The 13,858-nt window shown below is 20.9% G+C and overlaps 6 protein-coding genes and 1 non-coding gene across 7 annotated transcripts in view; 3 read left to right on the top strand and 4 right to left on the bottom strand.

Annotated features, from left to right (window-relative positions):
* Positions 1–255: 255 nt before the first annotated feature.
* ufd1 (ubiquitin fusion degradation protein UFD1 family protein) lies at positions 256–1,476 on the top strand (the record flags this gene model as incomplete). The annotated part of the gene is made up of 3 exons (XM_640722.1): positions 256–403; positions 520–741; positions 854–1,476. 3 exons carry the CDS (start codon positions 256–258, stop codon positions 1,474–1,476), a joined length of 993 nt encoding a protein of 330 aa, XP_645814.1.
* Positions 1,477–2,056: 580 nt separating this feature from the next.
* On the top strand, positions 2,057–4,338 carry DDB_G0271120 (hypothetical protein; the record flags this gene model as incomplete). Its single annotated transcript, XM_640721.2, has 5 exons — positions 2,057–2,147; positions 2,365–2,580; positions 2,724–3,209; positions 3,390–3,719; positions 3,887–4,338. 5 exons carry the CDS (start codon positions 2,057–2,059, stop codon positions 4,336–4,338), a joined length of 1,575 nt encoding a protein of 524 aa, XP_645813.2.
* A 741-nt stretch (positions 4,339–5,079) lies between these two features.
* On the bottom strand, positions 5,080–6,218 carry DDB_G0271108 (hypothetical protein; the record flags this gene model as incomplete). Its single annotated transcript, XM_640720.1, has 3 exons — positions 5,080–5,091; positions 5,178–5,351; positions 5,427–6,218. 3 exons carry the CDS (start codon positions 6,216–6,218, stop codon positions 5,080–5,082), a joined length of 978 nt encoding a protein of 325 aa, XP_645812.1.
* Positions 6,219–9,170: 2,952 nt separating this feature from the next.
* Positions 9,171–10,001, bottom strand: DDB_G0271118 (bromodomain-containing protein; the record flags this gene model as incomplete). Its single annotated transcript, XM_640719.1, has 2 exons — positions 9,171–9,716; positions 9,843–10,001. The coding sequence occupies 2 exons, from the start codon at positions 9,999–10,001 to the stop codon at positions 9,171–9,173; spliced, it is 705 nt and encodes a 234-aa protein (XP_645811.1).
* Positions 10,002–10,558: 557 nt separating this feature from the next.
* Positions 10,559–10,720, bottom strand: DDB_G0271116 (hypothetical protein; the record flags this gene model as incomplete). The annotated part of the gene is made up of 1 exon (XM_640718.1): positions 10,559–10,720. The coding sequence occupies one exon, from the start codon at positions 10,718–10,720 to the stop codon at positions 10,559–10,561; it is 162 nt and encodes a 53-aa protein (XP_645810.1).
* Positions 10,721–10,931: 211 nt separating this feature from the next.
* On the bottom strand, positions 10,932–11,041 carry rnu6. The gene has a single exon. It is a non-coding gene (small nuclear RNA).
* Positions 11,042–12,289: 1,248 nt separating this feature from the next.
* atg7 (autophagy protein 7) overlaps positions 12,290–13,858 on the top strand; it is a gene marked incomplete at both ends in the record, with an annotated part of 2,394 nt that continues 825 nt past the window's right edge. The window contains 2 exons of the mRNA XM_640717.1: positions 12,290–12,625; positions 12,896–13,858. The exon at positions 12,896–13,858 is cut by the window's right edge and continues 825 nt beyond it. Of these exons, the coding sequence (XP_645809.1) occupies positions 12,290–12,625; positions 12,896–13,858 (1,299 nt within the window). The remainder of the gene's footprint in view (positions 12,626–12,895) is intronic.

Below are 13,858 nucleotides of genomic sequence, written 5' to 3'. Positions count from 1 at the left end.
TAAAAAAAAAAAAGCAAAAATTTCAATTAAAAAAATAAAATAAAATAAAATAAATTTAAATTAATTAAAAAAGTAAAAAAAAAAAAAAAAAAAAAAAAAAAATTTAATTTTTTCATTTTTTTTAATTTTTATAATTTTTTTTTTTTTTTATTAATTTTTTAACAACTTCAATAACATTATTACTTTCTATACAAATAAAATCAATATTTATTATTTATATACATATATATCATATACCAATAAAAAAATAGAAAAATGAATCTCGATGAATATGTAAGATCATTAAGAGGTGAAGTAATGGGTCATCATCATGGGGGTCCAGGAAGATACGAACAAAAGTTTAAAGCTTTCCCAATTAGTTTCTTACCAAAAGAAAAACATTCTTTAGAATCTGGTGGTAAAAGTAAGTTAAAAACTATAGTTTAATATTAATAAAATTATGTATATATTTAAAAAATTAAATAACTAATAATATATTTTTTTTTTTTAAAATTTTTTTTTTTTATATATATAAAAAAGTATTATTACCACCAAGTGCATTAAATGCCTTAAGTAGGTTAAATATTCAATATCCAATGTTATTTGAAATTTCAAATCCAATTAGTGGTAAAAAATCACATTGTGGTGTACTTGAATTTATTGCAGAAGAAGGTATTTGTTATTTACCATTATGGATGATGCAAAATCTTCAATTAAAAGAAGGTGAATTTATTGATATTAAAAATGCGACATTAGCAAAAGGTTTGTATTTTATTTATTTATTTTTTTTTTTTATTATTATTTTTATTATTATTTTTTATTTACTTTTTTTATTAATATTATTATTATTTTATTTATTTTATTTATTTTATAGGTACATTTGTAAAAATTCAACCACGTACATCAAATTTTATAGATATTTCAAATCCAAAAGCAGTTTTGGAGAATTCACTAAGAAAGTTTGCAACATTAACAAAAGATGATGAAATTATGATTGATTACAATAATACAAAATATTACTTAAAAGTAGTTGAATTAAAACCAGCCAATGCAATTTCAATTATTGAAGCAGATGTTTCTGTTGATTTTGCACCACCAATGGATTCAAAAGAAGCTACATCACCATCAACTTCATCACCAGGTTCACATGTTAGTGGACCATCAAAAGGTTTAACATTTGGACCTGCTTCAACATCTGCTAAACCAATTCCTGGAGGTAAAAAGAAAAAAGATGAATCCGATAGCGATAGTGATTCTGATGATGAACCAAAATTCAAAGCTTTTGCTGGTACAGGTGCAAGATTGGATGGTAAGGTTGGTACTCCTTTAGGTACAAGTCCAAAAACTTTAAATACAAATAATAATAATAATAATAATAATAATAATAACAATAATAATAATAATAATAATAATAATAATTCAAATAATAATAATACAAAGAATGAAGATACAAAATTTAAATCATTTTCTGGTAAAGGTCATAGTTTAAAAGATTAAATTTAAAAAAAAAAAAAAGTAATAATAAACAATGTAAATAAAATAATTTATATATTTTTTTTTTTTTTTATTTTTTTTTTTGTATTAAAAATAAAAAAAAATTAATAAGAAAAAGGTCCAAAAAGTTTTTTTATATTTTTTAAATCCATTCAAAAAAATGATCAACCAAACTTTAATTTTTTTTTAAGCTTTCCAAAAATTAAAAATATTTTTGGAATATAAGTAATTTTGTTTATTCTAGTAAATTAATAACCAATAAAAGAAATAAAAATCCAATCAAAACTAAGTTGATATTATATATATTATATAAAAATACTGTTTGATATTATAAAAAAAATAAAAAAAAATAAAAAAAAAAAAAATAAAAAAAATAAAAAATAAAAAAATGATGATGAGGTTTTTTTTTTTTTTATTTTTTTTTTATTTTTTTTGTTTTTTTTTCTAAATTTTTTTTTTTTTTTTTTTGTTTCATTTTAAAAACTTATTTTTAATAACTTTAAAAACTAATAACTTCTTCCTTTTATATTAATTTATATAAAGGAATAGGTATTTTTTTTTTTTTTTTCTTTTTTATTAATAAATGAAATCAATTTTATATATTTGTTTAACTCTTGTTTGTTTAACTCAACAAGTTTTATCCCTTTCACCTACTTATGGTGTTGGTCCTGAAGGTAATAATTATTTATTTATTTATTTTTATTTATTTATTTATTTTGAAATTAATTTTTTTTTTTTTTTTCAATTATATCAAAAAAAAAAAAAAAAATAAAAATGAAAATAATAATAATAATAATAATAATAATAATAATAATAATAATAATAATAATAATAATAATAATAATAATAATAATAATAAATAATAATAAATAATAAAATTAAAAATTGTAGAATTGGAATATTATAAAGAGGGTAAATATTTTAATTGTCTTAGATCAAATGTACAAATACCATTCTCACAAGTGAATGATGATTTTTGTGATTGCCCAGATGGTACAGACGAACCAGGAACTTCAGCATGTTCATCAAATGGTCGTTTTTATTGTCAAAATATTGGTCATAAAGGAAATTATATTTCTTCATCTTTTGTAAATGATGGTGTTTGTGGTAATGTATATTTAATGTTATAATTAAAAATTAATAATTATAATAATAACTATTAATTAAAAAAAAAAAAAAAAAAAAAAAAAAAAAAAAAAATATACAAACTAATAATAATTTTTTAATCTTTTATTGTGGGGTTTTTTTAGATTGTTGTGATGGATCAGATGAATATCAATTAAAAGTTAAATGTAAAAATAATTGTAAAGAAATTGGAGAAGAGAGTAGAAAGAAACAAAATCAAGTTATTGAAGCCTATGAAATTGGTTTAAAGAAGAAGAAACAAATGGAAGAAGAAGGTACAAGAGTTTTCAATGAAAAAACAGATGAAATCATTCGTTTAAGAAAAGAAATTGATCCAATTACACAAGAAATTAAAGAATTGGAAGTTTTAATTGAACAAAAGAAATCTGAAAGAGAACTTGAAAATAAAAGATTATTAAATGAAAAAGAGAAAAAAGATAAAGAAATAGAAGGTACTGATCAACAACAACATCAACAACAACAAAATATTGATCAACCAAAAGAAGGTGAAGAAAATAAAGAAGTAGTTGGTGAAAATGGTGAAAATGGTGAAAATATTGTTGAACAACCAGAAATTCAAACATCTGAACTTTTAGATGCAATTTCTAAAGGTAAGATTAAAATTTTTCTTTTTTTTTCTATTTTTTTTTTTTTTTTTTTTTTTAATCTTTACATCTTTCTTTCATCTTTCTTTATCTAATTTTTTTTTTAATTCAATATAATGAATACTAAAATCAAAAGCAATTTTTTATCTAATTTCAATAATTTTTACTTTAATATCATTTAAAAAGGTAAAGATGATAATAATAACATTAACAACAACAACAACAACAACATTGATGACAACAAAAATGATAATAATAAAGAGGATGAAATTAAAAATAATAATAATATAGAAAAAGTTGATCATACAACAGTTAATAATAATAATAATAATAAAAATGATTTGAATGATGATGATAATGATGAAGAGGATAATGATGATGATGATGATGATGAAGAGGAATTGGTAAATAAATTACAAATAATTTTTAAAAAAATTAAATCTATTAAAAATTCAGTTTATAATTTTATCCTTCCTATTTTACCAAATCGATTTATTTCATTAAAAGATATGGGTAGTTTATCTTTTTTTTCCAATTTTTATTTTTTTTTTTTTTTTTTTTTTAAAAAAAAAAAATAAAAAAAAAATAAAAACACTACCAATATTAAATAAATACATAATAATATTTTAAATTTATTTTTACTAATATTTTATTTTATTTTATTTTATTTTATTAATAAATAGATCTTGGTGGGTTGGAGAGCGAATTATCAAAGAAAAGAGAAAGTTTAAAAGAAAAAGAAAATGAAATTGAAAAGATTGATAAAATGCTTAAATCTGATTTAGGAGTTAATAATGTTTTCATTCCATTGTATAGTAAATGTTTTGATTTGGCTACTAAAGAGTACACTTACAGTGTTTGTCCATATGAAAAAGCATCACAAGGTCATACTAGTTTAGGTAAATTCGAATCATTTGGTGATAATGGTAAAATGATGTTATTTGAAAATGGTCAACAATGTTGGGGTGGTCCAAAACGTTCACTTAAAGTCCTTATGGAATGTGGTCAAGATAATGAATTATATGATGTACAAGAACCTGGTAAATGTGAATATACTATTAAATTTAAAACTCCAGTTTTATGTAGTGAAGAACATTTAAAAATTTTAAGATTAGAAGGTGATCATTCTTTATAAAAAAAAAATAAAATAAAAAAAAAAAAATAAAATATTTTTAACTTATTCAAATACATTATCAAAAGAAAATTTATTATTATTTTTTATTTTATTTTGTTTTAATATATCTATCTATTTAGATATTAAAAATTACATTATTTTACCTTTTTTAAAAAAAAAAAAAAAAAAAAAAAAAAAAGTTTAATTTCCGCAACACATTTAATAAAAAATGGAAAATGATTGCTTTAAATTGAATTTTGTATATACAGTTTGCTAAGTGATCGATCCACCATTTTTAATAGGTTCTAGGTCACCTTTCTTTAGAAATCAAACCATCTTTATAAAATCATTTTAAATTAGATGTGGATTCTTTATTGCATCATTGAAAGCTGAGGCTAGAATTGGTGATAATAACTTTCGTTTGTGAGTGATTCATAATACCATCTGGACCGGGATTTATTTGAATTCAGTTGTTTGATGACATATTTTAATTTTAAAGGACTTATTTTTTTTTTTTTTTTTTTTTTTTTTTTTTTTTTTTGGAAAATAAAATCAAATATATATAATATTAATAAGAAAACCATACAATCAACGATAATAGATAATAAATAATATATCAATATCATTAATTTTGTTTTTATTTTTTTTAATTTTTTTTTTTTAGATTAATGATTTGTTTTGGAAAAAAAAAAAAAAACTATTATTTTTTTAATTGTTTTTATTTTATTCGATTTTATCTTTATTTTATTTTTAAATTTAATATTAATGTACATTCTAAAAAAAAAAAAGAAAATAATAATTTTATTAATATTAATAATAAATTTTTTTAATTTAGTTTTTTCTAATTTAAAATTACAAACCTTTGCAGTATTCAAAGCAGTTATCCAAGACTCCATATCACTTTGAGATTGAGATGAACAATAAAAAATAAAACTTTGATTTTTAATTTGAAAACAATTTGTTCTTTTCATATTTGTAGCAATATCAATTTCAGATTCTGGTGATAATATAATTGTTCCACTTAATTTAATATCCTGGGAAAAAAATAAAAAAAATAAAAATTAATAATTTATAATGAAAAATTAAAACCAAAAATATGTTTAACATACATTTGGAGTTTTAGAATAAGTTAAAATATTTCTTTTTAATTGAAACCATCTAACATTCCAATTTCTTCTTATATGACCTTTTTTAATTAAAAAACCTTCTTTTGCTATATCATTTAACCTAATTGTTATACCACCACTACCACCACTATTATTTTGTTTATTTCTTTCTTCAATTTGTTCTCTTTGTAATTTTAATAATTCATCTTGTTCTCTTTGTTCTTCCATTTGTTGATCTAAAAAATCACTATTACGTCCTGATCCTCTTTTTTCTAATGGATCTGATAATGATGCTATTATATGTGTACTATCTTTAAATTGATTACCATTATAATTTTGATATTTTTGATGTAGTTGCTCTTCCTCTTCTTGTTCTTGTTCTTGTTGTTGTTGTTGGTGTTGTTGGTGTTGTTGTTGTTTTTGTATATTATTTTCTTTAGATTGAGATAATTTTAAAATATTGTGAACATATTGTAATCTCGGAGATTTTCCTTCACAAAGTTGATAAAAATCCAAAGTTGATAACTTTTTTATATAATTATAAGGACAAATACCTTCTTTATTTAATTCAATATTTCCACAAATTTTAACACCTTTCCACCATCCATCATCTGCTTCCTCTATAATATCTATAATATCACCTTCTTCCAATGTTAATTCTTCTTCATCGGTTGAGAAAAAATTATATAATGCTATTCCTTTAGGTAATCCTGTGAATTGATTTGGTTGTTTTTCAATTTGTTGAATTTGTTGTTGTTGTTGTTGTTGTTGTAATGATGGTAAAATTACAGACATTATTATTATTTTTATTGATTATTATAAATAGATGTAAATAAAAGATAAAAAAATAAATAAAAAAATTAAAAATTAAAAAATAAAAAAAAAATATTAAAAAATAAAAAAAAAAATTTTAAAAAAAATTAAAATAAAAAAAAAAAATTAAAATTATAACTGCATTAATACTGGGTATGGTTTTGTAAAAAAAAAAAAAAAAAAAAAAAAAATATTTGGAAAACCCAAAAAAAAAAAAAACAAAAAAATTAAAAAAAATAAAGTACATACGAGGATCATAATCTTTTACCTTGTCCGACATTTTTTATTTTTAAAAATAGTATAATAAAAAATAATAAATTAAAAAAAAAAAAAAAAAAATAAAAAAAAAAAAAAAAAAGTAAAAAAAAAAAAAATAAAAATAAAAAAATAAAAAATGTTTTGAAAATATCTAATTTTTTTTTTTTTTTTTTTAATATTTGCTCTTTTTTTTTTTTTTTTTTTTTTTGGAGCATGTTGTTTTTGAACAAAACTTATTTTTTTGACAACAAAGAAATTTCCAAATATAATTTACTGCAATTATTTTTATTCTTTTCTAATTAATTAAAAATAAAAAAATATTAAAAAAAAAAAAAAATTTATTAATAAAATATTTTATTTTTAAATGCGGTGAATTATAACTAAAAAAAATAAAAAATAAAAAATAAAAAAATAAAATATATATATATAGAAAATAAAAGCTAAAAAAAAAAAAAAAAATTTTACTATTACTGAGTTATATAAATTGATATTTGAAAAAAAAAAAAAAAAAAAAAAATTTAAACATTATAACACTTATTATTAAGTAATAAAATATTTAAAATTAAAATAAAAAATTACTAATTATTGATAAAGCAAACAGTTAATTAATATTAAAAATAAAAATAAAAAAAAACATAAAAGGAAAATAAACAATTAACTAATTGGACCTCCTTTTCTTTCTTTTTATTTTTTATTTTTTTTATTTTTTTTTTTTTTATTTTATTTTTTTTTTTTTCTCGCTTTTCGAGGTTCTTTGATATGATGCTGTTAATATTGGGATAATATAAGATTTAAAAGAGTGATCTTCAATCCCACCCCGACATCAATCAAAAACGAGAATAATCAATTATTATCATTAGCAGAATGGTATGACGAAATTCACAAAACGAACACAATGATTCCAAAGACTGAATTCAATCGTCACTCAACTTGAGAGGATATTATAAAAAAAGATCCCAAAACAAAAGGCACGATGTTTAGATTTCATGCTAGATGTTGCCCATAAAAAAAAAGTATGATGCTGTTTATTTTTTTTTTTTTTTACAATATTAATTAATTATTGTTGTCCTCTCTGAAAACCAGGTTACTGGTACACCTTATTGAGTGGTTCCCTGTTGATTGGGTTAGGGTCATAGATGCCCATGCAGTAGAAGACATCTGCTATGATTTCGTGTTGTCCTCAAGAAATTTATTTATATCTTTATTTTCAGAGGGCTTTTGATTAACCGTTAATTTGTAAAATTTAAAAATAAAAAAAAAACATTGATTATTTTTTTTATTTTCTTGGAAGGTTAAACTATAATTATTTTTTTAAAAAAAAAAAAAAAATGGTGATAATATAAAAAAAAAATATAATAATTTTTACATTAAAAATTATATTGTAAGTATTTGTTATTATAAATATAATATTTATAATTTAAAAAATGTTTTAATTTTAAATAAAATAAAATTTAAAAAAAAAACCACCAAAGATATAAATAAATTTCTTGAGGACAACAAAGAAAAAAAAAGTTCAATCTTAAAGAATAATCAAATGAAATTTTGGAATTCAAAAAAAAAAATATATATATTGTAAAGTCAGGTCAAATTTGCTCATTTTTGTGATTACAAAATCAATATGGTTAATATTAAAACAAATAAATAAATAAATAAAATAAAATAAAATAAAATAAATAATTTTTTTTTTTTTTTTCCAAGTTAGACACTCATAGTTATGTCTTGAAAAAAAAAATTATAATTAATATGGTTTCTTAATCAAAATGTAATTAATTAAATAATTACATTTATTAAAAATAAATAAAAAAAAAAATAATAATAATAATAATTATGGAATCATTAAATAAAGGGAAAGCATGTTCTTTTCTTTACAACTAGCATCATTGATGTAAGGAGAAACCTCTTTGACCAAAAATTTACCTTTTTAAAAGTATTTAATTCTTATGGTAATTTTGGATCGAAACTATTGGTTATGTATGCTTCTGGGATTGAATACGAATTTCCTCTCTAGATTGATTTCCATTAATGGAAGAACTCGTACATTAATTAAAAAATAAACAGTTAAACAATTAAACAATTAAAAAAATAAAGTTAAATGATTGAAAAAATAAATTTTTTTTTTTTTTTATAAACATCTTAATAATTAAATAATAAATTAAGAAAGAGTTAAATATAAGTGATTCACCCAGAATGAATTATATATTCTCAACATGGGAAGGTTCTTATAAATAATATACTCAATTATATCCCCATCCAAAGTAATATATATGGAAATAAAGATATGAGCAGACTATGTCAACTTAATGAGGGTCTCTCAATGAAAATAACCATGGTCACAACAAACACTAACCTCGCAACAACATACCAAAACACCAAATCATAGCACTCAAAAAGGTGGACCAATAACCTGGTTTTCAGAAAGGACAACAATAGTTAATAAATGAATAGCATCATATTTTTTTAAAATATTTATTAATCATAGAGTATCCAATAAAGGAAATAAACAAAAATAAAGAGTTTTATTTATGGATTTAAATTTTAAAAAGTAAAGTTTTTTTTTTATTTTTTTATTTTTTTTATTCATATTGTTTTTGTTTTTTAAAACATTCATTAATAAATGATTCAACTTGTGATACATTTTTATCATCAATTTGATACATATCGATTTCAAGACTTTCATCAGCTTGCATTTGGATCGATAATATTTAAAACCTCTTGAACATAATCAGGAGCTAATTCATTAATTCTTTCCATTAAATTCCTTCTTTCTTCATCAGAGTATTTCTTTTGTGTTGTAGTAGTTGATGATGATGATGATGATGATGATGATGATGATGATGATGATGATGATGATGAATTTGTTGTTGAATTACTATTATTATTATTATTATTATTATTATTATTATTATTATTATTATTATTATTATTATTATTATTATTATTATTATTATTATTATTATTATTATTATTATTACTATTATTATTAATTATTTGATTGTTTTGAAGATGAAGATGAAGATGAAGATGAAGATGAAGATGAAGATGAAGATGAAGATGAAGATGAAGATGAAGATGAAGATGAAGATGAAGATGAAGATGAAGATGAAGATGAAGATGAAGATGAAGATGAAGCATTTTCACTATTTGTATGATTTGAAGACGAAGAAGAGTTGGTTGAGCAGAATTTGTATCTTCTTTAACTTTAACATGTTCATCATGTTTTCTCTTTTTTTCAGAGGTTGGTGTTGATGTTGAAGAAGTTGATTGTTGTTGTTGTGTTGGGATTGGAGTTGGGTAGGTGGTGGTGGTTTATAGGTCGGAGGTTTTTCATTTGGGAAATTTTGTAAAAACATGAAAGTAGAGTAATGTTTTAGCATGTTTCCAAATTGGTGATGAATCTGCATTATAAGTTAATGCATTTTCAAACATTAATCTAACATCTGCTGTAAAATCTTTAATAGTTGAATATCCATTATTATCCAATTCACCCTTGATAGTACCTAAATCCATCGGATGTTTAATAACATCGAAATAATCCAATTCTTTTTTTTTTTTTTTTTTTTTAGATCAATTTTAAACTCGTTGGTATTTACAAATAATAATAACGTAGTTTCTTAGATGAAATGGTCGAATGAGATGAGAATCGGGAGCACTGGTACCGAAATACAATATACTTAGCAAGATAATATCCTAATATGACAATTGTTCAAGGAAATCATTAGGGACGTAGAAATTACAAGTGCAATAATTGTCTAAATGCGAAGGTTCCAGATAGGTCATAGTGTACACATTAATATCCCCATCCGAAGTATTCTCCGTGGAATCTAAGATATGCGTAGTCTATGTTAACATCATGATCCTTCTCCATATATTGGGGGAATACAGTAAAAATATGTAAGTTTTAAAGTCAATGTGTCATACCGCGGCCTGAAAATGTAAATGAAGTAATTCAATCAATGAGGTAAAAAATAAATTCTAATGTTCTCTCACATTTAAAGAGGCGATGTCCATATGGATCTTCTCCCAAATTTTCACTGCATAGCATACAATCTTCATAGTGGATATAGTTAAATGGTAAACATCTCGCATGAATCTAAACATTGTGTCTTTTGTGATCTTTTATTATAAAATATTCTCGAATATTTGATCATAACTATATCCACTCTAGTTGAGAGACGATTGAAATTCAGTCTTTGAAATGTATGTGTCCATTTTGTGAATTTCTTCATACCATTCTGCTAATGATAATAGTTGATTATTCTCGTTTTTGATTGATGTCGGGATAGGAGTGAATGTCACTCTTTTAATTCTTATATTATCCCAATATTAACAGCATCATATCAAAGAACCTCGAAAAGCAAGAAAAAAAAAAAAAAAAAAAAAAAAAAAAAAAAAAAAAAAAAAAAAAAAAAAAAAAAAAAAAAATAAAAAGAAAAGGGAAAAAATGTTTTTCTTCTTGATTGCTTTACGGTCATCCTTACGCAGGGACCATGGTAATCTTCTCTGTATCGTTTCCATAATTTGGATGCCTGCCGGTTGCCCGGAGGTCCAATTAGTTAATTGTTTATTTTCCTTTTATGTTTTTTATTTTATTATTTTTTTTTTTTTATGGGTGCCTTTTTTTGAAATTTTCATCAGTTTACTTTTTTTTTTTTTTTTTTTTTTCATTTCTTTTTTTTTTTTTTTTTCAATTCTTTTTTTTTTTTTTTTCATTATTTTTTTATTTATTTTTGTAGTGCTATCGATATCCTATTGGAGTTACATTAGTTTCACCTCTTATTATTTTATTATTTGAAATAAATTATTTTTATTTTTTATTTTTCATTTTATTATTTAATTATTTTATTTATAAATATTTTTAATTATTTGTGAGACAAGTTGAAGTATTTATTTGTAATTTAAATAAAAAACTCTTACGTTATTAAATAATATATTAAAAAAATAATTAAAAAAATAAAAAAAAGTATGACACTCATATGTGTCCCAAAATTGCCATGTTAATTTCAGCATGCCTATTTTTAGGCTGTAATTAATATGGACGCAAAAATATACAAATAAATAAATATATATTAATAAATAAATATTATTTAACGAAGTTACTATAGATAAATATGATTTAAAGTTCAAAGTAAATGTTGGATTTAGAGAGGCAGAGACCAGTAAAAATAAAAAAACAGAGGGATATTCTACTAAAATAAAAAACGTTTTTTAAAAACGAAAAAAAGATCATATCGATTACAATTTCAAATAAGATTTTTAGACGAAACGACTTATAGTCCAATTAGAGGCGATAATTATAATATAAAGAAAAATTAAAAAAAAAGATTGACCAGATTATTTTTGGTTTAAGTAATAGATTGATGTAAAAGTTTTTTTTTTTTTTTTTCTAAAAATAACCTACGTTAAATGATGTTTTTGCGAAATAAACTACATCTTCAGTTATGCCTTCTTTAATTTTTTTTTTTTTATTACTTATATTTTTTTTTTTTTTTTTTTTATAATTGATATTTTTTCAAGACAGGAATCAATTGTTTAATGATCAAGACTTGTAATGAAATATAGTGTAAATTAATTTGTACATTTTTTTTATTTTATTTTATTTTTTTTTATTTTAATTTTTGAATAGAAAATATCTTTTTTTTTTTTATTTTTATTTTTTTTATTTTATTTTATTTTTTTTTTTTATTTTTTTTTTTTTTTCCAAAATTTAATTTATTTTTTTTATTTTTATTTTTTTAATTTACAAAATAATTTTTTTAATTTTTTTTTTAATTTTTTCTTTTTTTATTAAATCAAAAATGACAAATACACTTCAGTTTAAAGAATTTAGTAGTTTTGTAAATATTTCATTTTGGCATGAATTATCAAATAAGAAATTGGATGAATTGAAATTAAGTGAAGAATCTATACCTTTGAATGGACATTATACCTTCTCACCATCACAACAATTAGATCCATTCCTTTGTTTAGAGTTTAATGCATTCTTAAGAAATAATGTAACCAATTCAACTGAAAATCAATATGTACTACCACCAAGAAGTTATTTATCACATGGTACACTCTATAACTATAATACTGTTGATGACTTTAAACAATCTCCAAAAATAAAATTATTTAATGATGCTTCAAAAAGAGTATTTATTATTTATATTTAATAATTATAATTAATAATTAATATTAATAATAATGATTTATAATAATAATAATAATAATAATAATAATAATAATAATAATAATAATAATAATAATAATAATAATAATAATAATAATAATAATAATAATAATAATAATAATAATAATAATAATATAATAATAATAATAATAATAATAATAATAAAATAATAATAGAAATAAATTAATTTACAAAATTTTTTATTTTATTTTTTTTTAAAATTTAATTTTAGATTTGGAATGATATAAATAATGGTAATATTGATAAAGATACATCATTATTAAATAGATTTATATTATTAACTTATGCAGATATAAAGAATCATCAATTTTATTATATGTTTGGTATACCAGCATTATTACCATCACAACCAATTCAACAATTTACTGAAAAACCAGAATCAATAAATATTGAAAGTTTAAAATCATTTTCAAATCAAATATTACCACAATATTTTTGTTTGAAACAACAACAACAAGAATCTTCAACAACAACAACAACATCATTTGAATTAATTGGTAGTATTGAAGAAAAAGGTAATCAATATTTAAATGAATGTTTAGAGAATGATTTAATACCATTGGTTGGATTTTGTGATCCATGTTCATTACCATTAAATCCAGGTTGGCCTTTAAGAAATTTTTTAATTTATTTATCAATTAAATATCCAATGTTAAAAAAAATAAAGGTTTTATGTTATAGGGGTAATGGTAGTACAAGTAATAGTATTTTATTATCATTGGAATTACCATCAATGGGTGAACAATTAATTAAGAAACAGCAAGAAGAGGATGCTGGTGAATGGAGTGGTAAAAGTGTTGGTTGGGAAAAAGATAGTAATGGTAAGATTGCTCCAAGATTTGTATCATTAGCTTCAACTATGGATCCTTTGAAATTGGCTGAACAAAGTGTAGATTTAAATTTAAAGCTAATGAGATGGAGAGTTATGCCATCATTGGAATTGGAAAAAATTAAAACAACTAGTTGTTTACTATTGGGTAGTGGTACATTGGGTTGTAATGTTGCAAGATCTTTAATGTCTTGGGGTGTTAGAAATATTACTTTTGTTGATAGTTCAAAAGTATCCTATAGTAATCCAGTTAGACAATCATTATTCACTTTTGCTGATTGTTCACCAAAAGCAAAGGAGAAATCAATCGCTGCTGCTGATGCTTTAAAAAAGATTTTCCCTGCC

The sequence above is a fragment of the Dictyostelium discoideum genome (genome assembly GCF_000004695.1).
Source record: "Dictyostelium discoideum AX4 chromosome 2 chromosome, whole genome shotgun sequence".
Classification (NCBI taxonomy): domain Eukaryota; phylum Evosea; class Eumycetozoa; order Dictyosteliales; family Dictyosteliaceae; genus Dictyostelium; species Dictyostelium discoideum.
The sequence above is the reverse complement of the archived record's forward strand: the minus strand, read 5'-3'. Positions and strand labels throughout refer to the sequence as shown.